The sequence below is a fragment of the Astyanax mexicanus genome, chromosome 4, assembly GCF_023375975.1.
Source record: "Astyanax mexicanus isolate ESR-SI-001 chromosome 4, AstMex3_surface, whole genome shotgun sequence".
In the NCBI taxonomy this organism is placed as follows: domain Eukaryota; kingdom Metazoa; phylum Chordata; class Actinopteri; order Characiformes; family Acestrorhamphidae; genus Astyanax; species Astyanax mexicanus.
The window spans coordinates 58,387,962-58,414,315 of record NC_064411.1 but is presented as its reverse complement, the minus strand read 5'-3'; the positions used below and the strand labels follow the sequence as shown (position 1 = coordinate 58,414,315).

Sequence of the window (26,354 nt, the reverse complement as noted above, 5' to 3'; positions counted from 1 at the left end):
GGTGTAGCCATGTTTCCCTTTCCTGATATACTCACCTCTAAACAACAAAAGAGCTAGCGCTTAGTGCGGTTAAGGGCTAATGCTAATGCTGCTCCAGCAGTGCTAGTCGGGGTTAGCAGCAGGCTACAGTCCAATAAGGCCGATAACACTCACCTCTGAACGACAAAAGAGCACTTAGCGCAATTAGCAGCTAATGCTAATACTGCTCCAGTGTCGGTGCTGGAAAACTAAACTGAATCACAACCCCTGTATCATGTTATGTATCAGATGACCAAGTTGTTAGCAACAGAATGGATTAGAAAAATTGATGGATAAGTGAAGAGATATATGGATAGAGGGATACATGGCAGATGGGGGATAGCAGGATAAATGGGGAGATGATAAATGGATGGATAAAGAGATGAATAGATGGGTGGGTGGATAAGATAGTGTAAGAGAAGTGGTGTGATTGGTACGTACTTCGTTGGTTACGGACGTGGTGGGGTTTTCAGCTTTAGATCCGTCTAAAGTTCCGTACTCCACTTCACCGTAATACTCGGTATCAGTGGTGCTGGTCTACAAATAAAGCATACACAAATCATTATGAGACGCTCAGGACGCTGTGTCCTGTAGAACACAGATCAGGGACAGATCTGGAGATACAGCAGCAGGACATGGTTTAGTATCTGCTGCATCTCCAGAACTTTTATCTTAAAAACATGTTTTTTTACCTTAGTTTCAGTTTTAATCTCAGTAACCGGAACTTCAGTAGGTGTGAGTTCTCCCTCGGCGTAATCATAGAAATCTCCATACTCTGTGTACTCAGTATTATACTGAAAAAAGAGAAGAACATGATACATTAGATCTGATCAACATAGATCAGAACATCTGATGTCTCATCTGATCTGTAGTCTGATCTTTTATCTGATCTCTCTTCTGATCTTTCGTCTGATCTCTTGTTTGTTCTTGTCTGTGCTCTTATCTGATTTCTTAATTAATCTTGTGTCTGATCTCTCATCTGATACCTTTGTCTCATTTCTTGTGTGACCTCTCATCAGATTTTTCGCCTGATCTTAAGTGTAAACTTTTGACTTTTTGTTTTTAATCTCTTGTGTCTGATCTCTTGTCAGATCTTTCATCTGATCTCTTGAATGGTCTCTTGTCTGATATCTCTTACGACATTGTGTGATCTCATCTGACCTCTTGTAGTCTCTCATCTTAACTCTCATCTTATTATTTCTCGTCTAATTTCTCATCTGATCTCTCGCCTGACCTCTTGTTTGATCTCTAGTCTAATCTCTTGCCTGATTTCTTGTCTGAGCTCTTGTCTGATCTCTTGACTTTCTGCTTTTGATCTTTTGTGTCTGATATCTTGCCTGATCTCGTCTGAATTAACATCTGATTTTATCTGATCTCTCGTCTGATTTCTCGTCTGATCTCTTGACTTTCTGCTTTTAATCTTTTGTGTCTGATCTCTCATTTGATCTCTCGTCTGATCTCAGTACCCACTTGAACCCTCTGGACCTCAGGTTTAAACTAGAATTAAATTAATCAGAAACATCACGCTCTCATTACCCTAATCACCCCGACCCTGCCCGATCCAAACACTGATCTGAGGCAGACTGCAGGTTTACTGTTTTTTACTGGTTTTACTGGTTTATGGCTCACTCTGGAATACGAGTCCCAGTAAAACAGCTGAGCTAATAAACATAACAGGAGGAGAAACAGAGCCAGAGCTGGACTGGCCAATCTCCAGTTACTGCAGAGAGAGAGAGAAATAAAGGGATTGAGAAAAAAAAAAAGATACAGTAATGAAGATAGAGATAATGAGAAAGAATGTTAAGTAAGAAATGAGAAAGAGAGATAGTGGGAAAGTTAAAGATAACAAGGAAAGGAGGTAAGAAGATAGAGGTGAGACTTAGAAACAGAAAGAATGGAAGAGACAATAAAGGAAGAGATAATGAGAAACACTGAAGTAGGAAATGAGAAAGAGAGATAATGAGAAAGATAAAGATAACAAGCAAAAGAGTTAATGAGATAGACAAGAGGTGACAATTAGAAAAAGAAAGAATGAAAGAGATGATAAAGGAAGAGATAATGAGAGAGAAATAATAATGATTAAGATAATTTGAAAAAGAGATAATGAAAAGGGGCCATAAAATAAAAAAATAGAATTACATTATCATTAACAACTCATGCCATGTTCTTCATTTTGTCTTGCCTTTGATTTGTTTCCTTCTGTAACATTATCCTTAATGACTATCAGATAAAGACTATTGTACCTGATTAAATAAGCATTTAATTTGAGTTAGTATGTTGGTTTTAATGTTCTTTCAAGAGTGAATTCAATTTTAATAATTACAGATTCCAATCAGACTTGTAAATGTAGGTAATGGTGAAGAGAGAAAAACAGCGAGAGATAAAGAGAAAAAGAGAGAGAGAGAAAAAGAGAGAGAGAGAAAAAGAGCGAGAGAGAGAGAGAGAGCGTGAGAGCTCCAGTGGGAATGGATTTATGGTGGTGGAGTCTCGGGCCAGGTCCGTCTGCAGCAGTGAAACGGGATGAAAATCATAAATATCAGAGGTTTTAAAAACGTGCCGTTCGGTTCGACACGTGGCTCGGAGCACAGGCGGCTCAGGGGAACGGCGGTGGGGGAATGGGGTTGGGGGGACGGCGTGGGGGGACAGTGTGGGGGAACGGCATGGGGGAACGGTGTGGGGGGACAGTGTGGGGGAACGGCGTGAGGGAACGGCGTGAGGGGACAGTGTGGGGGAACGGCGTGAGGGAACGGTGTGGGGGGCGGTGTGGGGGGGACGGTGTGGGGGAACAGCGTGGGGGGAAGGTGTGGGGGAACGGCGTGGGTGGACAGTGTGGGGGAACGGCGTGGGGGGACAGTGTGGGGGAATGGCGTGAGGGAACGGCGTGGGGGAATGGGGTTGGGGGACAGTGTGGGGGAACGGCATGGGGGAACGGTGTGGGGGGACAGTGTGGGGGAACGGCGTGAGGGAACGGTGTGTGGGTGCAGTGTGGGGGGACGGTGTGGGGGGAACGGTGTGGGGAACGGCGTGGGGGGACAGTGTGGGGGAACGGTGTGGGGGGACGGTGTGGGGGGATGGGGTTGGTGGAACGATGTGGGGGGACAGTGTGGAGGAACAGCATTAGGGAACAGTGTGGGGGTGCAGTGTGGGGGGGACGGTGTGGTGGGGACGGTGTGGAGGAACGGTGTGGGGGAACAGCGTGGGGGGATGGTGTGGGGGAACGGCGTGGGGGAATGGCATGGGGGAACGGCGTGGGGGGACAGTGTGGGGGGACGGTGTGGGGAAATGGCGTGGGGGAAGGCGAGGGAGAACATCATGGGGGAAAGGAGTGGGGGGAACGACATGGGGGGCGGTGTGGGGAAAGGCATGAGGGGTAACGATGTGGGGGAACGGCATGAGGGGGGGTTCTGGAGGAAACCCAGGTCCTTCTGGATGCTCTGAAGGCTCTGAATGTTCTGAACGTCCTGCTGCTGCTCGGTATAAACGGAAAATAATGGAAATAGATGTCAGGCTGTCAGATCTTCAGGGTGCATCGTGGTCCAGGCGAGTGGACGGTGCTCGGCGAGGGTCGGCGAGGGTCAGCGGCAGCATTATAACGTAATTCTGTTTTTAAAACTCCCCACCGTCTCACTAAGAGCTTTTTCCCTCTCTGGCTCGGTTCAGCGCCGCGTATGAAGCTGAATTTTCCAGCCCCTGTTATGGAAGATATTCAACACTCTGCTCTATAGTTACGCTGATTTATCGGCGCTACAATCGCCGGGTTTTTCACTAACAGCCCCAAGACCCAACTCCACTTTTCCAGGTATTCCCGGCGCGAGCTGCGGCGCAAGAGGCTAGCGCTTTCCCAGCGAGCGCCGGAGCCTGCTGAAGCCATTAGTGAAATATATCACTGGGCCCCTCCAGAGTGGGCTTCGGCCCCGTGGAAAAGGGGGGAAATGTTTCCACTCTGAGCTCATGAGTTATTCCCTGAAATACTGTCGGAAAATATCGCCGCTCGCTCGGGACTTCAAAAAAATCCACCGAGGAAAAACAATGTCCTGCCCTTCAATTTAAAACCTGCGACATATCCCGAGACAAGAGACAGATAACGAGGGACATGAGGAACAGATAGAGAGATAATAAGGGATAATGGGGAAGAGAGAGTAAACGAGAGAGACAGAATGAGAGTAAGAGACATAAAAAAAAATATATATAATAAAAAACAGTGGAAAAAGAATGAGAGCAAAAGGAGATAATGAGATAGAGAGAGGTAATGACAGATATTGAGAGAATTACAGAGATAATGGGGAAGAGATACAGTGCATGAAAGAGAGATAATGAGAGAGAGATAATGGGAGACAATGAGAAATAGATAATGAGTAAGGTAATAAGAGGGACAACGATAATAATGAGGAATTGATAAAGATAAGGCTGAAGTAAGAGATATCAGAAAGAGAGATAATCGAGATAATGAAAGATAATTAAAAAGAGAGAGATAAGAAAAATAATGAAGATTGATAAAGATACTGCTGAAGTGAGAAATAATGAGAAAGAGAGTTAATGAGAAAGAGAGCGATAATGAGAAAGAGAGAGATAATGAGAAAGAGAGTGATATAAGAGATAATGAGAGAGGTAATGAAAAAGAAAGATAATGAAGAATTAACAAAGATACTGCTGAAGCAGGAGATAATGAGAGAGATAATGAAAAAGAGAGAGATAACAAGGAAGAGAGATAATGAGAGAGATAATGAGAAACAGGTAATAATGAAGTGATAAGGATAATGTGGAGAGAGAAAATGAAGGAGAAAATACTGTACAGATGCTTTATTACTCTAGACGTTAAAAGTCCTCCATGGAAAAACATCATTTTACATTTTAGTTTAAAACCTGTGATAAACTACGATCTTCTTAACCCTTATAACCCAACAGAACCAGCGCTGTCCAGCTCTGTCTCTAAAGCTCCACTTTTAACTATAGAATTACTTTTAGTACATTTTTAAAGGTAATGAAGTCCAGGCTGACTGACCTCGTCCTCGGGCTCCTGGGCCTGGGGCGTATCCTGGTGAGGAGTATCACAGTCCGGACTGTAATGAACACAGTAATCCTGAGCAGCTCGAGGATCAGCAACCAACAGCAACTGCTGGATATCTCCCTAAAAACACATCAAAAATATATACATATATTACACAGATTATTAATTACACAGATAATTATACAGATAATTAATTACACAGATAATTATTTACACAGATAATTACACAGATTATTACACAAATAATTAATTACACAGATTATTACACAAATAATTACACAGATAATTACACAGATAATTAATTACACAGATAAAAGCTCTTCATTACAACAGCGGAACAATCAGCCCTTTATTGGCCCTGTAACTCTTAATTTTAAAGTGAATAAAGACTGGGATTAATGTTTTTACTTGTATAGTCGTTAATTTTATGTTTTTGATCCTTACTTGTACATTCTAAGTCCTTACTTTTACTTTCCTGTACTTTATTGGTACTTAATTTTACATTCTTGGTCCCTACCTTTATATTTCTGGTCCTTACTTTTACATTCTTATTCCTTAATTTTAACATTATTGGTCCTTAATTTAATGTGTGAACTCTTCAGTTCACCTAAAAAAGATGATTTGCTCTTAAGTTTACATGACTAGCCTTAATATAAACTGTGAAACATAATTGTCTCTTAATTTTACCCACCATTTTCAGCTCTTAAGTTTACCTGTAAATCATTACAGGCCTTTAATTTTACCTGTGGTAAATTCTTGGCCCTTATATTTTCTGCACACTGCTGATGGTTAGATGGTGAATTTTTAACTCTTCCATACGATCTAAAGAACCCCGTATTATTTTTTTAATTAGGACCAGAAGGCGAGGGAATCCCATTTCAAACTCTGCCGCCATCTGATCATCACATTTCCCTCATGTGGAAAATCTGCACTCGTCTGTTTTTCATGAAGTTTTTGAGAGAGGAAATCAGATCCCGCCCCCCGACTTTACATCCAATCGGCTCTGTGCTCGATCTGATCCCAGGGAATTCTTGGATTTCAGAAGCTTCTGTTTGCAGTGAGGATTTTAAATAAACCCCAGCCTCAGAAAAACACCCGGCTGACCCGAGTGCTGAGCTATTACTCAGTAATTTTACCTGTAAATCATGACCGGTACTTCATTTCAAATTGTTGATACTTTATTTTACCTGTGTAACATCATAAGCTCTTAGAATTACTTGTGAAACATCTTCAGCTCTTAATTTTAGCTGTTAACCATGACTGCCCTTAATTTCACATTCTGGGGCCTTTTCCTGTTTCCAGTTTTTCCTGTGAAACATTATAAGCTCTTAAATTTACCTGTGGAACATTATAAGCCCTTAATTTTACCTGTGGAACATTATAAGCCCTTAATTTTACCTGTGGAACATTATAAGCCCTCAATTTCACCTGTGGAACATTATAAGCTCTTAATTTTACCAGTGGAACATTATAAGCTCTTAATTTTACCTGTGGAACATTATAAGCTCTTAATTTTACCTGTGGAACATTATAAGCCCTTAATTGTACCTGTGGAACATTATAAGCCCTTAATTTTACATATGAACCATGTCTGTCCCTAAATTTTATTTTTTTTCCTTAATTTTACCTGTGAAACACTAGAAGCTCTTAATTTTATCTGTAAACCATGACTGGTCCTTACTTTCACATTCTTGATCCTTAATTTTACCCATTGAACATTTTAAGCTCTTAATTTTACCTGTGGAACATTATAAGCTCTTGATTTTAGCTGGGAAATGTTATAGGCTTCTAAATTTAAATCAAGACATTTCTGAGCACAATCTAATTTTCTTTTCTTTTATTTTATTTTCTTTTATTCTTTCTCTTGGCTGTTTCTTTATGTTGAGGACGTAGAATATAAAATAAGTCCCAGCAGGCTTTGGGAAATCCCCCGGCGGACCAGAGCGAGGAGTGATTCTACACTGGGAGGTGTAAACAGGTAAACAGGTAAAGTAACAGTAAAAGTAAAAGTACAAGGGGGACGGAGACGCGAGGCGGTCGGAGGGATGAAGGTTTGGGGGGCCGGCAGGGTGGCCTGAGAAAGTTACAACCACACAGAAAATTACATAAAATTACAGGGCCTACATCTGCAGCAGCTTAAAGCTTCTGGAATACATTTTATGGTCAGAAAATGACGCTTCCTAGGAGGCGGAACCCGCCGTAAAAAAACCTCCGGGAGGGAATTTCACTTCCCGCCGTACAACAAACAGAAACGCCGTGACATACCGACAAACACTCAGCGAGAGGGACGAACCCGAGACGTAAACATCACATAACTCAGGATATCATTACCATATACGACGAGTCTCAGCCCGTACCGCTCAGGAGCTCCGAGTAAATAAAGATCCTTATAAATAAAATCAGAATAAACCGATTAGAATAAACTAACCTTTAAAAACCGTCCTGTATATAAACATCTCATTAAAACACTATACTCCGCTATACTATACTCAACCTCACTCTTCCCTCACTCTTTCCCTCAGTCTCTCTCCCACTCCGTCTCTCACTCTTCTCCTCCTGGATGAGATTAGCTTTTTCTAAGTTTCTGGCTCGTCGTTCTCGCTGCTGAGATCTTCTCAGATCATTTACCAGCTCGGCTCAACAGCGGAAACACCGCCATAAATTTCCTGAGAAAGCTTCAGTATTACACAGTTTATTACACTAACACAGGGGGTCCTACTGTTTTGCAATAAGTGACCCCCATGACCTACAACCGCAGACCCACACTGAACTTAAATTTTGTGACATTGCATCTTTGACAATTTTACCTGTAGAACATAATTTTGCATTAGTCCTTACTTTTACATTCTTAGCCCTTAATTTTATGTTTTTTCTTTAATTTTACATTCCTGGTACTTAGTAATTTTACATGCTTGGTTTTTATTTGTACATTCTTGGTTCTTAGTTTTACCTGTAGAGCACATTTTCTGTGATTGGCCATTAATTTTAGCTAAGAAACAAAGGCTCTCTAATTTACCTTCATCATTATAACACTTTTGATGTTCTTTGCGGCGGTCACTACACATGAGGATATTCTCAAAGTTCTTGAAATTCTTCTTTTTGGATTGACTGACTTTCATGACTTAACTCTTAGTCCTTACTTTTACATGACTGGCCCTTAATTTCACATTTCTGGTCTTTAATTTCACATTTTTGGGCTATACTTTTACATTCTTAGTCCTTGCTTTTACATGCCTTGTCCTCATTTTTACATTCTTGGTCTTTACTTTTACATTTATGGTTCTTAGTTTTAAATTATTGTTCCGTAGTTTTACCTGTAGACCATAATTTCTGTGATTGCTCTTTAATTTTACCGTCATCATTTTAAAGCATTTGTCCAAAACAGCAATTTTACAGGAGGGAGAAAAAACCTACATAACTTTTAATAGAAGTCAATGTAAGAAGAGAATTTCTATTGGTTCGTTCATTAAGACATGTAGACACAGTGTAAGGGACAGTTTCTGTGTTCAAATTATGTTGTAAACTAAATATTTACAAAAATGGAGATACTTGTTTTTAATTGGACAGTGCTGATATATGTAGTTTGTATTGAGAGTTGCTGTATAACTGTAATGTTTCTATATATGTATTGAGTCCAGATGGACAGTTATGAAGTTCTGACAGATATAAACACAGTTATTTCCTCTCAGATCTCTGAAACAAAAGAAACGAGACAAACGTGAGACGCGTGTCCTAATATTTACTCCGTCCCTCATCAGAGAGGACGTACAGCATGTGGACATGCACTCCGGCGGCTGAACCGGGGCTGAACCGCGGTCCGTGATTACCGCTGTTAACCAGCTGTAATTAGAGCTGCCGGAACTGACCCGGCACTGACCAGGCACTGACCCCGGCACTCCTGAGGGGAGGGCTGGAAAAGGGGCCGGCACAGATTCTGGGTCAAACTGGAGCTCTGGAGCTCGGAGGAACCAGCTGGAGCGGCAGGAATGGAATGCTCTGCTGACTCTGCTAATCAGAACTATCTGATAAAACATACCGAAGAAATTCTTTATAAAATGTCATATTTATTAGAGTTTATAAATCATAATACATTATAATGAATTCATAAAGCATAAAAACCAAAGGATAAAAAACTAAATATATAACAAAAATAACATATTCATTTAGAAACAGCAACACTAAAGTTTTAAGGGTTCAGAAATCAATATTTGTTTTTTACGCTCTCCTCCACCAGTCTTACACACTGCTTTTGAATAATTTTATGCTTTTACTCCTGGTACAAAAATTCAAGCAGTTCAGTATAAATGTCATATCTATTAGACTTTATAACTTATAAAACTTTATAATGCATTCATAAGGCATTATAAACTTGGATATATATATATATATATATATATATATATATATATATATATATATATATATATATATATATATATATATATATATATATATATTATAAAAATGTAATATAAATGCATTATAGCTGTTTTTATTATGCATTACGAATTACTGTATTTTTCGCACTATAAGGCAATCTAGATTATAAGGCGCATTTCAAGCGACACTAGTAAGGAACAGTGTCACCATGTTTCCCTTCTAATTCAGCAGGTTTCACCTCTAGATGGTGGTGGGGGTAACTAAGTTAAGTAAAGCTAAGCTAAGTAAACAAAACTGTAATAAAAAAATGGGTGAGTAAAATGCTGTTTATTAACAGTAAGCTTAGATTACCAAATATCCGCTAAGTATGGGTGCAGCAGCATTAGCATTAGCGGCTAATTGGTATAATGTGTTATGAGTATGTTTATAGAGTCTAGTATACATTTTTTTAAGAATCTTGTAGAATAGATTCTTTATTATTAAGAACCAGAACACCAGATAATAATGCCTACAAACCTCTTAAAGAATCACAAATTCAGGGTGTTAAACTTTTTATAATAACCGTATACAATGTTTAGTAACACTTTCTATGAACCCTGTATTCATAATGCCTTATGAATGCATTTATAATGCATTATATGACATGCATAAAACCTTATAATGACTGCAATAAGGCTGTATAATAATCATAACACATTATAAACTACAAGTATATGGGTTTATAAAGAAAGGGCTTATAATGACTTATAATATCTGCATATAAGAACATTATACAAGGTAGTGTTGTACCAAAATATACCAAATCTGTGTTATAGTGCATTACAACACTACATTGTTCAATGTTCTTATGAACAGATATTATGAGGCATTATAAGCCCTTTCTTTATAAACCCTTATTCTTGTAATTTATAATGTTTTATGAATGTCGCTGTAAGTACTTATAAGCTATTATACAGCCTTATTACAGTCATTATAAGGTATTATGCATGTCATATAATGCATTATGAATACAGGGTTAATAGGAACTGTTACCCAATGTTTCGATAGTATTAAACTTATGACACTGATAACATACAGTCTAATATTGTGTCATCACAGTGTTATGTATATATAATTTTTTTTGTCCCTTTTTTATTCATTTCTCTTCATACAGATGCTTTTTGTTCCTGATTCTATTCTCAATACGACTTGCAGTTTAGATTCCCCAAAGAACCTTTAACTGGACGATCCTTCAGAGGCTTGTTTTATTTCTGTTAATAAAAACTGTAGTTAATTTCCAAGTAAATGTCCAAATCAATGAGCAGTTAGGAAATATTCTGTTATTATTGCAGAACCAGACTGGTATTTATTATCAGGAGCTTGTTTTTCTTTTTCTGTTCTTTTGTTTTCCTTCGTTCACTGTGTTAAACTTTATCCACCGATGTTATCAGTGACTGTTTCAGCACACTGGCTGAGTTATGACATATACATGAGTTATATGTCTGCGAGTTATAGAGTTATACATATATTTGTTCTTAGTTCATTTTAACTTGGCAGTAAGTCAACAGGACACACCTCCTGACATCATAACCCAAATATCTGCTTCTCAGTACTGAGGATCACAGCTTTCATGTGTCTTGGCGTCACATGCTTTCCTCTTTCCTCCACCAGTCTTACACACTGCTTTTGGGTGATCTTGTGGCTAAGGTCTATTTAAGCTGTTTAAGATCTTATAAATAAAAGCAGCTGATGATGCTTTATAATCACAAAAATCAAGATGTTTAATAAACATAGCTCTAAATTCTTAGACATTTTATACATTTTAATATTTATAGCCATGTTTATAATTAATTTCTAATGTTTTCTTTATTTCGAATCTTTTACTTTTTTATTTTTTAAATATCTTTCAAATAGCTTCTCAGTACTGAGGAGAACCATAAGAAGGACTATTTCTGGAAGTTCTAGATAGGCTGTGAGTGTGAGTGGCAGTATATATAGTGGGAGTATACAGTAGTAAGAAAAAGTATGTGAACTCTTTGTGATTATACTTGTATTTCTGCATAAATTAATCATTAAATGTATTCTGCTCTTCATCTAAATCACAACAATAGACAAACACAGTCTGCTTAAACTAAAACCACACTAACAAACATTTATATGTTTCCATGATTTTATTAAACACAACATGTTAATATTCACACTGAGAGTAAATAAAAGTATGTGAATCTTTGGATTTAATAACTGGTTGATCCTCCTTTAGCAGCAAAAACCTCAACCAATGGTTTCCTGTAGCTGCAGATCAGACCTGCAGAACGGTCAGGAGGAGTTCTGGATCATTCCTCTTCACTAAACTGTTTCAGTTCAGCTATAATATTATGGGATATCTGGTGTGAATCTCTCTCTTGAGGTCATGATGCTGCAGCATCTCAGTTGGGTTCAGGAGGTCAGGACTCTCCAGAAGGAGTATTTATTTATTTTCTTCTGTTGAAGTCGTTCGGTTGTTGATTTATTTCTATGTTTTGGGTCGTTGTTCTGTTGCATCATCCGTCCTCTGTTGAGCTTCAGTTGGAGGACAGATGGTCTTTGGCTCTTGGTAAACTTGGGAATTCTGTTGATTTTTCCGTTGATGACGGCAATCCGTTGTGTGGTATTAGTTTAAGCAGATTGTGTTTGTCTATTGTTGTGACTTAGATAAAGATCAGAATACATTTAATGAACAATTTAGCTTAAAGCTACCAGATCAGGAGAATCACTCACTATCTTTAAGAAACTCCTGAACTCCTTACTCTCCTAACACCTCTAACTAACTAACTACTTCTAACCTCATTTCCTTCTTCCCCTCCTTCACTCCTCTATCCTATTATTCCCCTTTGACCTCCGTTAGGCCATGTAAAAAGATGTTTTTACCTTTAACTTCTATTACTTTTGTACTTAACTATTGTAAGTCGCTTTGGACAAAAGCATCTGCCAAATGTAATGTAATGTAATATAATTTATGCAGAAATCCAAGTAATCCAAAAGGGTTCACATACTTTTTCTTCCAACTGTAAGCAGAGGGAGTATAGGTAGTAAAGGTAGTGGGAGTAGAAATAACTCCCTTCTTGATCTTCTAGAGGTTGTAGAACAGTGTCACAGCTATTATGTCGTATATTGTTTTGTATTGAGTCATACAGCAGAAATACAGCAGGGGGTCAGCAGAATGATCATTGTATTTTAGCAGAAAGGGATTTTTTTATTTAATGTTTGAATATTTGAGGTCTTGACTGGAGACAGTCTCGGTTCTCCAGCGCTAGCGGTTCTCCAGCGCTAGCGGAGCGTATGGTGGGGATTTACGGCTCCCTGAAGGCTGATAAGGTAACGAGTGAAGCCAAGCTGCAGACGTGAGGGACGGCTGCTGTTTGGAGAAAATCTGCTAAACTCTGTAGGATCCAGGGGGAGGGGCTAAAATAACAGACCCATATGTGTGTGTGAGTGTTAGTGTGTGTGTGTGTGTGTGTGCAGTTTTTATTGTGAAACCGTCTTCTAAAGTGCTGCTTTAGAAAAAATAATAGTAGTGTTTTCATGAGCATTTTTACAGCATACATGCTGGCTGGGTGCTAAGGCATCCCAGATGGTTTCAGTGGTGTTACTAGTTGGTTGTTATCAATCAATCAATTAATCAATCAAACTTTAATTTAATTCGGGACTACATTATGGGTAACTCTTACTTACAATGTAATGTAGCTGAGCATTTAAAGTTTAAAAGGGATTGAAAACATTAGATAAGGAATTAGAAGTATTATTAATACTACTACTACTAATTATAATAATAATAAATTAAATAATTACCCACTTTAAATACATACTGGAATAGGAAAATTTGCTTTTAGTTACAGTGCACCAGTGAGCTGGAACTCACTACAGGAAAATCTGAATCTGAATCTGGTGCACATCAAACATCACATTATTCGTCATCAACAGAGGGCGCTGCACAGCGGCGGTTTACTCTGAAGAAGTGTTTTTCGATTTCCGCTGCGAATGAACTTTCCTGGTTCCAGAACTTACTTCTGCTGCTGAAAACACGGCGAATTCACGGTTCAAAATTAGGTTTGCGAACCAGATCGATGCTGGTTCCACGTCGGTGAAAAAGCACTATGGGTGTTACAACAGCTTCTACACTGAGGAACCCTGGCCATTCCGGTAACTAAGGGTGCTATCAGCTAGCGGTTCGTCACATGTAGCTTGTAACATGCAGACTACAGTCCAATATATTCAATATATGAAAGAGCTAGTGCTTAGCACGGTTAGTAGATAATGCTAATACTGCTCCAGCCTTAGCCCTGGAGAAACTTCACTGAAACTCCTGTATAGAGTGGCTTTACTGCTCCTTAATACCTGACTGGTAGAATTCATACATAAGGAGAACCGGATTATAAGAAGCACTGACGATTTTTGATTTTTGGAAAATTAAAGAATTTTAACTGCGCAGTATAGTCCAAAAATAAGGTATTTCCATTACAGAGGTGGTTTGATTCCAAAATGTCAGAAGCGACAGGACATTTCAGAACTCTGAGCGGGATGACCGCATCACTGTTCCACCGGAGAACGTCAGGCTCCAGCCACATCATAACACTGATTAAACCAGACAACGTCCTTCTACTGTATCGGTTTCTCCTCGCAAAACACATCAGGCAGCAAACCCAAACAGGCCTTCAGAACCACTTCAGCAGAGGAACGGAGGAAATTGGGGGAGCAGAAGATCCGAGCCGGCCTTTCATCTCCTGTGGCTTTCATTAAAAAGCTTGGGCCGGTCAGCGTATCTCTAAAACAGCTGCGGCGCTCCGGCCAACACCAGAGCACACGGATCATATTTTCCCTCAGCTGTAGCCCAGCGTACGCTCGCTCCAGACCAGGCACCTGCTTATGCAATCTGCTGAAGGCCTCGGAACCCAGATGCTCCACGGCAGGGTTCTGAGCACACGGCGCTGGCGCTAGTGCTAGCTTCACGTTCTGGTAAACAAAGACACACATGGCTGCCATGAGATGGGAATCTGAAGGGGAAATTGCTTCCCGTTAAGAAAGGAGCCATTGTTCTCCTGCAGTTTTGGAATCATTTAATGGGGAAGTGATATTAGGCTAATTAGTTATGAGAGCAACTCGCGGACGGCCGGGAGGAGGTTCTGGAAAACACTCCGACAACTCACGACAACTCCGCACAACCAGGGGAAGGCAGGACACTCTAATCACGAGTCCTTCAGTTGTTGAGACTTTTACACTACATGACTGATCGGAGACACGGGGTAACAAATTCCACAGTTTTTTCACTGTGGGAAATCGTCAACTCACCTAGTTGCTCTCCAGAATCACGTTTATCATGAGAACACACCAGAACTAAACTCATAAGAACTAGTGATGCCATGCCAGAAAATCTTTTTAGAGGAGAATACGCACTTAAAGTGAGTCCAACATGAATGGGTTTATATGTCCTCAACACAGAACTATATTAAATGTTTTACTACCAAAGACAACCTTTTCCTATCATTTTAAACACCAGTTTTAAGCCTTTTAAACATGCTCTAACTGTATCTTCAGGACCAGCTCACAGTAGCAGTAATGCTAGTGCCTTACAGTGTAAAACCTTCTGTTTTACACTGCTTTCTTCAGTGTTTTTTTAGTAAAATATATTATTCTACTTTTAAAAATTAAAGAAATACCCAGAACAAGTACATTATTATTTTTTATTTAAAGTTTTTTTTAGCTTTTAGCTCCATTCACCACGATTCATAAAGGACTCACTTGTGGCTCCCTCTAGAGTTTAACAGTGATTTACTGATATAACGGGGGGACAGAAAGTGGTCAGACTCTCCATAAACAGCTCTGGTAATGCAGGAGATGTGTGTATTGGCAACTGAAAAACTGGGCTAAAATCATGAAGTGTGAACCTGGCATATGATTGCCTACATTTTGTATCAATAATTATGCTTTGGATGATGTAGGAGCAATGCAGATTTTGTCCTTTCCAGGGTCCAGAAAACTCCTGTTAACCTCCTGTTAAAAGTGGCTCCATATGGCATCCTATGTTATAGATTATTGCTACAGCTGGGCCTGTAGATCCTGTAGCTCTACACTCGTAGGTTGAAGCTGAAACTGAGTCCCAGCTGTTCCATAAATGCTGGATTGGTGATAAATCTGGAGAGCGGGCAGGACGAGGAAGTTCCTGCAATCTGGTGGAGACGTTCCTGGGAAACCCTTTCTGTGTGTGAGTTAACATTATCCTGCTGAAAAATGCTGTCAGTTGTACGTTCTGCATGAGAGGCAGCAACACATGTATCTGCTGGATGTTCTACACAGATCACCGAGATCACTGTTAGTAATGTTCCTCCTATCACTACTAGGAGTGACCGACTCTCACTGTATGAGAGATGCAGTTTACAGTGTGAACTCTTCAGTCCACCTCAGTGGCTGGATTGAAGTGCTCACAACGAGGCTTCCACAGTCAAACCTGAATGTTGTTGGATCCCAAATTGAATCTGCATTTATCTAAAAAGACAATATGCTTCCAGTCTGTAGCAGTCCATCCTCTTAGACCAATGATAGGGCAGCTCTCAGAGTTTGTCATCTGGGCAAAATGAGTCTTTGAGTGTGTTGTAGCGGCACGTCTAGCAGTCATCAATCTCTGTTCAAGAGGTACACTACCTAAAAGTCATCTCTAATAGCCTTTTTTATGAGTGCAATTGTTGAAGCATTTTACACCCTCTTATGGTAAAAAAGGCCCAGTATCTAAATCAGACCACAACTGTAAATATTTACGTATGTCTCAGAGAAAGAACTACACACCTAGTTACTTAATGCTATATCACAGATACTTGGGATAGAACTTGCTGGGTATTGGAATACCTGGACTTCTGTTAACGCCTGACTGCCATTGCAACCCTGAACTGGATAAAGCAGGTAGGTAGATGACGATGAGTTATGAGCTGATGTTCTAAAGTGAGGGAACAGAACAAGGGCTGATCAGACGAGTTGCTGATGAGGTCTGTTCCACTATCATCTCTAAACATGGCAGCTTTTTCCAGCAGCTTGTTCAAACTGTCCTCCTAAAAACAGATGTTTTTGCACTCCGACCTGATCTAACATGATGCTTGAGATGTTGGAGCACGTTCCTCAGGGCGGCAGTGGGGATTATCGGTGGTAAAGAGCCAAAGGTAGACAGGGGTCAGGCGTATTTTATAGCGGGTGCTTTAAGTAAGCTGGGGTTTCCAGAGTTAAGGATAATGTACAGAACAGCAGGGTGTCTTGCTTGTCCAACATTGGACAGTTTTTAGCTCTGGACTTATCTGTTATCTGGAAATTTGTGAAATACACAAGGGCTTAGTTTCCGCAGCAGGTATTAAGTCTAAGCCTAATGGAGTTTCTCCATTCAAAGTGATATGTAGTCTAGGACTAGGCCTAATCCTTGTCCGGGAAAGAAACGATCTAACTAACCTTGCTGGTGGAAGCAACATAACATTTTATCGTACTGCCCTGCATAAAATATTGGCCTGTCTAATCATGCAATTGCATGGTTTGTTAATTATCTGTCTGAGAGAATGCATTTTGAAGGTATCTCTTCATTTTGTCATGCCTCAGGGCTTTGTTTTCGGTCCAATTTTATTTTATATTTATGTGTACTTTGCGGATGCAAAAACATCCCTAATGCTGAATTCCATTTCTACGCTGAAGATGTGGTTATTTGCTGTTGTGGTTCCACTTTTGCAGAGAGCTACTTACAGACTGCCTTTAACCTTTTCCTAATTTCTCTTGGAACATTTAGAAATTTTGTAAGGAAAATGTAATCAGCCTTGTATCATTCCTGCTCTTGCTTTGTATGAAAGTCTCGCTAATCAGCCCTATTCATCCAACCAGATTGTATTTTGTACATTGTTGTTTGACTGGTTGTTTTATGGTGTAATTTTGAATTGTCTGTTTTAAATGTTAAAACTGATGTTTAGGCTGCTGTTTTGGTCAGGCTTCCCTTGGAAAAGAGATCATGGTGCCTCAATGGGACTGACCTGGTTAAATAAAGGCTAAATTATTTTAAAAATAATAATTCCCCTTCCCTGCTAACTAGAGGCCACCAGCTGAGGCAGAACATCCATCATCTGTTCGCATGATGTGATGTTCAGTGATTTATGGCTGTCGGTGATCACACATTCTTTCCAAAGACATCCCGCAGAAGACCAACCCAACAAACCTCAATCCAAACCCAGCGAACTCTGCTCTCGTTCATCGTAATTCAGCTCGATCTCTCCGTCTGAGGGATGTCTAACACATGTCCTCTCAGGAGCGCTAATTAGAAGGCAGCATGACACGCTAACGCGACTGCCAGAGATCTCTGAAGCCCTGAAATCTCTATAAAGAATGCTGTGTAGTCCAAGACTAGTCTTAATCCCTGACTGAGTAACTGCACTATGAAGTACATCTCAAGACCAAGACTTTATAGTCATCAAAAAGTCGAAACTTTGGATTAGAAGTGTCTAATTAATGATCAAGATTTTGTAGAATCCAAGTCCAAGTTAAGACTAAGTCTTTGGATTAGAATTGTCTCGGTCTAGACTTTGAGATTTAGAGTTTTGTAGTCTGTTTCAAGACTAAGATTTTGGATTAGAAGTGTCTCGGTATAGACCTTAGAGACTTTAGAGTTGTGTAGTCTGTGTCAAGACTAAGACTTTGGATTAAAAGTGTCTCTGTCTAGACCATAGAGATTTAGGGTTGTGTAGTCTGTGTCAAGACTAAGACTTTGGATTAAAAGTGTCTCTGTCTAGACCATAGAGATTTAGGGTTGTGTAGTCTGTGTCAAGACTAAGACTTTGGATTAGAAATGTTCTGGTTTAGACCTTAGATACTTTTGAGTTGTGTAGTCTGTGTCAAGACTAAGACTTTGAATTAGAAGTGTCTCTGTCTAGACCTTAGAGATTTAGGGTTGTGTAGTCTGTGTCAAGACTAAGACTTTGGATTAAAAGTGTCTCTGTCTAGACCTTAGAGATTTAGGGTTGTGTAGTCTGTGTCAAGACTAAGACTTTGGATTAAAAGTGTCTCGGTCGAAACCTTAGAGATGTGAAATCTGTGTCAAGACCTAATACTTTGTATAAGAAGTGTCTCGTTTAGACCTTAAAAATTTAAGGTTGCGTAGTCTGTGTCAAGACTAAGACTTTAAATTAGAAGTGTCTCAGTCTAGACCTTAGAGACTTTAGTAAAGTGAATTTTGTGTCAAAACTAAGATTTTTGATTAGAAGTTTCTCTGCCTAGACCATAGAGATTTAGTGTTGTGTAGTCTGTGTTAAGACTAAGACTTTTTCGCAGTCAAGAACAAAGACATCCCGCAGCAGACCAACCAATCAGACCTCAGACCAAACCCGTGTACTCTGCTCTCGTTCATCGTAATTTACACTGATCTCTCCGTTTGAGCGATGTCTAACACATGTCCTCTCAGGAGCGTTAATTACTAGGCAGCGTGACACGCAAATGCGACTGCCAGAGATCCCTGAATCCACCGCCAAACCTCTCAGGAGCTCGGAGAACCGAGAGGTTCTGGCTCGTACCACAAGGTTCCTCAGCCAGCAAAGAAAAAACAACAAACAGCCTTTCACACGAGCTAATGAACATCATGAGACGAGCCACCTTCACCCACCGAACCTCACCGAAACCGTCCAACCACACGAAGGAAAAAGCTTCTGAAGGAGGAACATTCCTGAGAAATAACACACACACACACTCCGCTATTTCAGCACTTTATACACCCTCAGGCTGTTTGGAAACACTTAGCGTCACAGTAAATATTACACACGACAAAATGACAAACGGCCGTGATAATTATAATATACATACATAAATGTTTAGTTATGAACCATTCTTCTACCCAGGAACGAGCTAAAGTTTAGCCTGCTGTGAGCTCCTTCTAAATCTTATTATGAAATGTAGCAAATCTGATCTGTAAGAGGAAGGGGGAGTAGTAAAAAGCATTAAAGCAGAGACAGAGTCAGGACCAAGACTAAGAGTGAAGACCAAGACCAAGTATCAAGACCAGGATAAAGACCTAGACACATTAAGTAGAATTTAAGACCAAGACCAGCACACATTAGAGTCCAAGTTAATACCAAGACCAAGACAAAGACCAGGACACATCAAGTCCAAGTCAAGACCAAGACCAAAAGTGAAGACCAAGAATCAAGACCAAAACTAGGACACATTAAGTACAGAGACCAGGACATATCAGTTGAAAGTAAAGACAAAGACTCTGTAGTAGTCAAATAAAATTAATTAGAAAATCCTGTGGGATGAATTGTATTTTGTAGACAGATATTTTTAAATAAAGAAAATGGACAAATGTGTAGTATTGGATTCTTTTGTAGTCAATACATGGAATCTGTAGTACTTAAGTCCAAGTAATGTTTAAGATTTGGTCAGGACCAAGTCTCAAATCATGATAGGACCCCTGATATCTTAGTCAAGACTTTGTAGCAGTCAAGACCAAGACCAGGACATATCAAGTCCAAGTCAATACCAGGGCTTTGTACTAGGCAAGCCTGATGCAATATCGAAAAATTGGACTGGAAGTGTTGAGAGCAAGATTTTAAAGATTTTAGGAGTAGTGAAGTCTGAGTCACCACTAAGATTTTGGATTAAAAGTGTCTAAGTCAAGTTCAAGACTTGGGTCAAGTTGGGTCTGAGTTAAGATCAAGACAACATGCCCTATCATAAGGATCAAGGAGCGCAAAGAGTGTCAGTACGCTCGTTTCTATCTTACACCACGTCAAAAGCCTATTTTCACACAGGACACAGGACACGCCCCTAAATCCAGCGGCACAAAGCTCAATTAACAAGTGCACTATAGATCGCTAAAATAGGTCCCCAAGTCCAAGTCAAGACCAGGGCTTTGTAGTGGTCAAGTCCGAGGCAAGAATAAAAATTTTAAGTTCCTGAGTCAAGAGCAAGACTTTATAGTAATCAAGTCTGAGTTATAAAGACTTTAGATTACAATGGTCTAATTGACATTGGGTCAAAGTGAAGATCAAGACTTTGGTTTAGAAGTCTGAGACACTGTGGGGGTCGAGTCTGAGCCTAAGACTTTAAAGTCATGGAAAAAAAAAAATTAAGCCCAAATCCGCCAGTTCCAAATCTTCACTCTGATTGTGCTAACTGCTAATAGCTATTAATAAGCCATTAGCGTTATCTTAATAACCCTAATTGCTTTGATTGGGGCTCATAATTCAGTGCTAAACCATCACTAGTGCTTTATTCAGACAATCTCTAAAAACTGAAGTGGGATCATATTTTTCTGGTGGCTCTGGTTTTCCAAGACTTCCAAGTTCCATCTTTGACCTGAAGGCAAACATTTAACAGACTGTTCCTATTAAAAACATTCCTGCAGCTCACATCAAAGAGACGCTGGCCAGGTATTGTCTTACCGGCTAGCATGCAATTCTTAGCTTAGCGCAGGCAGATTGATATGCATCTGTGCACCACTTCCTCACAACATTAGCATTTATTTTGGCATGCTGGGGGAAAAATGCAAGGCTTTGTATTTTCTTAAAACCCTTTTCTGTTTACGTGGCCGGTAATAGATACCGAGGCCTGTGTTCCGAGGTTTATAGCATTCGCCTATTTCTCTTTTTTTACGGCTTTGCTTGAGACGGCACAACAGCAGGTGGAAATTCCTTCTGGCATTCTGACCATAAATTCCAGTTCATACAATTCAGACATCCCAACGTCCCAAACAGAACGTTCCTTCATTATGTGATTCACTGCTAAAATGTTCGTACACTGGCAGCGCTGAGCACAATTATTCTCTAAAAACTGTGTTTTTAATAAAATAACTTGTAAAATTGGGAAATGTGTGAAGTGTCTGCTTCCCAGATGTTTCCAGATCTCCTGCAGTAATCAGACTGTTTTATTCTTAACAAACTTCTGTTCTGAGAACTCGAGAACTGGTCCATTAATGATTTATAGCTAATTAAACCTCATTACCGTACCCTGTCATTTACAGCCCACACGAAAACCGTAACAATCCGTAACCGTCACCATCTGAATCACCCGAACTTAGAAATCAACCACCAACTACACCCGTACCTCCCGGCTAACTCAAAACACCACAGCCTCCACTTCACAAGAGCTAAACTCCCTTTAAAGTGCGCTACATTTAGCATTCAAGGCCAAGACCAAGACTTTGAAGTTACAGAAGTTACAAGTAAAGGCTGAAACTCTGTAGCCCAGACCAAACTAAAGACCAGATAAAATCCAGACGCAAGTCTGAACGAAAGCCCAGATATAAACTACAGCCGCAAGACTTCACACATATGTCCAAAGTCAAGACCAAAGTCTAAACCAAAGTCAGGAATAAACGCTAGATCAAAGTCCAGACCAAACTCCAAACCAAACTATAGACCAAAGTCAAGACCAAACTCCAGATCAAAATCTAGACCAAACTCCAGACCAAAGTCAGGACCAAAGTCCAGACCAAACTCCAGATCAAAGTCCAGACCAAACTCTAGACCAAAGCGTAGACCCAAGTCAGGACCAAACTCAGACCAAAATCTAGACCAAAGTCAAGACCAAACTCAGGACAAAACTTCAGACCAAAGTCTAGACAAAAGTCTAGACCCAAGTTAGGACCAAAGTCAGAACCAAAGTCTAGACCAAGCTCCAGACTGAAATGTAGACCAGACATGCAGACATAAGACCAGATAAAATCCAGACGCAAGTCTGAATGAAAGCCCAGATATAAACTACAGCCGCAAGACCGGATGTAAGGTCCAGACATAGACTTCACACATATGTCCAAAGTCAGGACGAAAGTCTAAACCAAAGTCAGGAATAAACGCTAGATTAATGTCCAGACCAAACTCCATACCAAAGCGTAGACCCAAGTCAGGACCAAACTCAGGACAAAACTTCAGACCAAAATCTAGACCAAAGTCTAGACCATAGACAAGACCAAAGTGAGGACCAAAAGACCAGACCAAACTCAGGATGAAAGTCCAGACCAAACTCCAGACATAAGAACAGACTTGACTTGAAAAGACCAGACCAATGACCAAAAGTCAGGACCAATGATTCAAGATTCAAGAGTCAAGATTAAGACAGTGGAGTTCTGGAATCTTACTCAAGACTGAGACTTGGAGACTTCGTTGGAGTCAAGAATTCGAATTTGAGTTAAGAGCAGGATGTTGGAGTAGAGAATTCTGAGTAAAAATGGAGACTGTAGTAGTCAAGGTCTTAAAAAAATTAGACGAGTTGGACTTAAGATCAAGACACTTGAGACTAGAAGTCTCTTAGTGAAGTCCTAAATCAAATAACCCCTAATTACACCCATACCTTCCAGCTATTACACTCGAGACACCACCGCTACTTCACAAGCAATTAACCCACCTCAAAGGGTAATACATTTCACACAGCCGCTAATTACTCATCTTTATATCCTGTTTCCTGTCTATATTCATGAATATATTTTAAACATGGAGACACAGTCACTTTTAGAGGATTTGTATTACTAATTTAAGCTATTTGGATCCCAATAAATATATAAAAAGGTTTTAACATAAGAATACAACTGAAGAACTTTGTAGATTTCAGATAATCAGATGGAAACTGTAATAAATCAGTTTTAAAACAATGAACAGAGCTGCAAAAAGAGAAAACAATCCAGATTAAAGTTTGGTTAAGATTATTCTATATGTATATATATATATATAGTTTTTTAGGTATGGTGTGTCTTCAGATCTGTATCTTTATATAAAGAAGCTTCGTACCTCGAAGACGTCCTCGTCCAGGATCCTGGTGCCGAAGACGGTGATGCCGTCGGTGTTGATAACGGATCTGTCACTTCTGTTCAGGGGTCTGGTGACCTTTTTCTTACAGTCAACGATCATCGTCACAGATTTCTTCTCCACACTGATCGCCACGCGGTGCCACCTGCAGGAACCCGAGAGAAACACAGCGTTCAATGCTGACACAGATGTGCAAATGCACACATAAAGAATAATGTTAATTAACATTGCAACACTGAAGAAGCAGAGACTATTATTTAATAAAAATATTTATGAAGAACAGATTATTTTCTAGAGCCCAACCCGAGGAAAGTGGTGGGAAATCCCGAGTACGGGTCGGGCATTGGGTCAGGCTCAGGCAGAGAATCTAAACTCTAGTTCTCTAGAATGATGAGTATTGGGATGAGTTTGGTAATGAGGAAGGATAGTGTGGTGATTACCCAACATCCTGATTTCGCAAACCTGAACTCTTATCTGCAACTCTGTCAAATTAATGTCAACCATGTTTCAATAAAATGTCAATTTTTTACTCATATTTTCCATGCTGGATGACAAGGAATAAAAGGCACAATAAAAAGAGTGATTAAGCTGGAAAATATGATTTCTGTGTCGTCTGAAGTCTTATAAATTTGATTAATAGAGATTGAACCAAAGCACATGACTCTGTACTGTAATATATACAGCTCTGGAAAAAAAACACTTCAGAATCAGTTTCTCTGATTTTGCTATTTATAGGTTTATGTTTAAGTAAAATAAAAATTGTTGTTTTATTCGATAAACTACAAACAATGTTTCTCCCAAATTCCTAATAAAATATTGTCATTTAGAGCATTTATTTACATTAGAGCATTTATTAATCACAGTTTTCATGCATCTTGGCATCATGTTCTCCTCCACCAGTCTTACACACTGCTTTTGGATAACTTTATGCTGCTTTACTCCTGGTGTAAAAATTCAAGCAGTTCAGTTTGGTGGTTTGATGGCTTGTGATCATCCATCTTCCTCTTGATTTTATTCCAGAGGTTTTATATTTGGTAAAATCAAAGAAACTATATATAACTATGTTATATATTTTTCCATACATTTACTCTGGCTGTCATTTTAAAAGAACATCATCCTTCCACTCTGTAAACCACAGCGGCGACACAAACCCCTCCGAAACACCGGTTGGGAAACCGCTGGGCTCGGGGGAATCGGGCCGGGTCGGTTCGGGATGGGATGGGGGGTAACAGGGGGGTGGAAAAGACCATAAAGGTCGGCGCCAAAAACTACAACCCCCTGTCCAGCACAGGCTCTCAAACTTTCCCATAATCCTTAGCAGAGCGCGGCGCTGGACGCCGTACAGAACAGCAGGCGAGAGCGCCGAGTCCATCTCAAACATCCTGACTAAGAGTGTCTCGCTGTGTCCTGCACAGTCCCGCCGTCCCCACCGCCAAAAATATCATAAACCCGCCTTTAATCTCATTAGGTGTGAAAAGGGGCGGGACCTTCGCCAAGCTTACATCTGTACTGCAGAAAAAACACAACATTAATCACTGTAGCATATGAGAAAACTGATAAAATTACCTAGAATAAAAAATGTTTACTCTGTTATCCCCCTATTACTAGTGATGCTCCAACACCACGAGGGTTAAGAAGACCAGTACACGCCTCCTCCGATACATGTGAATTCAGACTCCACCTCCTTTTGAACCTCTTTTGCCGAGTTACATCACAGCGCTAACGCTCGGAGGAAAGCGCAGCGACTCGGTTCTGATACATCAGCTCACAGACGCAGCCTTGTGCTGATCCACATCACCCTAGGAGTGATCAGGGGAAAGAGAGAGCGCCATCTACTGTACTGTACCCACCCAGAGAGAGCAAGACCAAATGTGCTCTCTCAGGGCTCTGACAGCTGATGGTAAGCTGCATGACCGGGATTTGAAACAGCAATCTCCCAATCATAGTGGCAGCGCTTTAGACTGCTGGAACCACTCAGAACCCTCTAAAATTACAGAATAAATATTTTATATACTCAATGACATACTAAACGTCTTGCAACAGGAACTAGTATTGTGTCCCATGAGTCGAGTTACAATTGCTCTCAAAATAAGATTTTTTTTTTTATTTACAAAAGATGTAAGAGTTTTTGACTTTATAAGTGTAATGTAAGGTAATTTAATGTAATGTAATATAATAATGTAATTTAATATAATATACAATACAGCATAATACAATGTAATGTAATATTTATTACACTTTTTACTGGTATAAAGAGCAATTAAACCATCATTATTCAAGGCAGAGAACCTGTTAAACATTGATATTTTTCACAGATAAATTACCATGGCTTAATACAATACCACAAAACAATACTATTTTTTATGAGTTCAAAAATCAATATTTGATGAAATATCTTAGTATTGGCATGCTCTCCTCCACCAGTCTTACACACTGCTTTTGGGTGACTGATGGATGAACAGCTGTCCCAATACATGTCCTAACGAGTTTTGTACTACTAATTATAATGTTTAGTTATATGATATTTAATTGATCAGGGCAGTAGTAAGTGATGTTGAGGTGATGTGATTGGTTAGTACTCACTTGCCGTCGGCGAGGTTTACGGTGCGGAACAGCGGGTATTCCTCAGGGGCGGGTTTACCGTGCTGATCTTCGTACAGGAACACCGGGGTGCGTCCGATCTCCACGCCCAACTGCTGAATACCCTGTTCATTATAAACCGACAGCAGGAAGGACTGAACTCCCGCCTTCGGCTTTACCGTCATCAGAACCGAGAAATCCTCCGGGAACACCCCACCTGAACACGACCAATCAGATCATCAGATAATAATCAGATCAGATCATTAAATATTAATCAGATAATCAGACATAAATCAGATCAGATCATGAGGTATAAATCAGATCAGATAACCAAATAATCAGATATAAATCAGATCAGATCATCAGAGCAGATCATATAATTAGATCTTAATTAGATCAGACATAAAACACATCTATATCAGATATTAAACAGATCAGACGGTCAGAACACATTTTGTCTATATTAGATCTAAAACAGATCAAATATAAATTAGATCAGATATAAATTAGATCAGATATAAAACAGATCAGATCATCAGATCAGATCTAAATCAGTTCAGATATAAATTAGATCAGATATAAATTAGATCAGATCTAAAACAGGT

The 26,354-nt window shown here is 39.8% G+C and overlaps 1 protein-coding gene across 1 annotated transcript in view; it reads right to left on the bottom strand.

Moving 5' to 3' along the window:
- col11a1b (collagen, type XI, alpha 1b) overlaps nt 1-26,354 on the bottom strand; it is a 132,353-nt gene that overhangs the window by 89,900 nt on the left and 16,099 nt on the right. The window contains exons 3-7 of the mRNA XM_049476727.1: nt 25,753-25,966; nt 23,152-23,314; nt 5,021-5,146; nt 711-812; nt 460-555 (exon numbers count right to left, since the gene is read on the bottom strand). Coding sequence (XP_049332684.1) covers nt 460-555; nt 711-812; nt 5,021-5,146; nt 23,152-23,314; nt 25,753-25,966 — 701 coding nt within the window. The remainder of the gene's footprint in view (nt 1-459; nt 556-710; nt 813-5,020; nt 5,147-23,151; nt 23,315-25,752; nt 25,967-26,354) is intronic.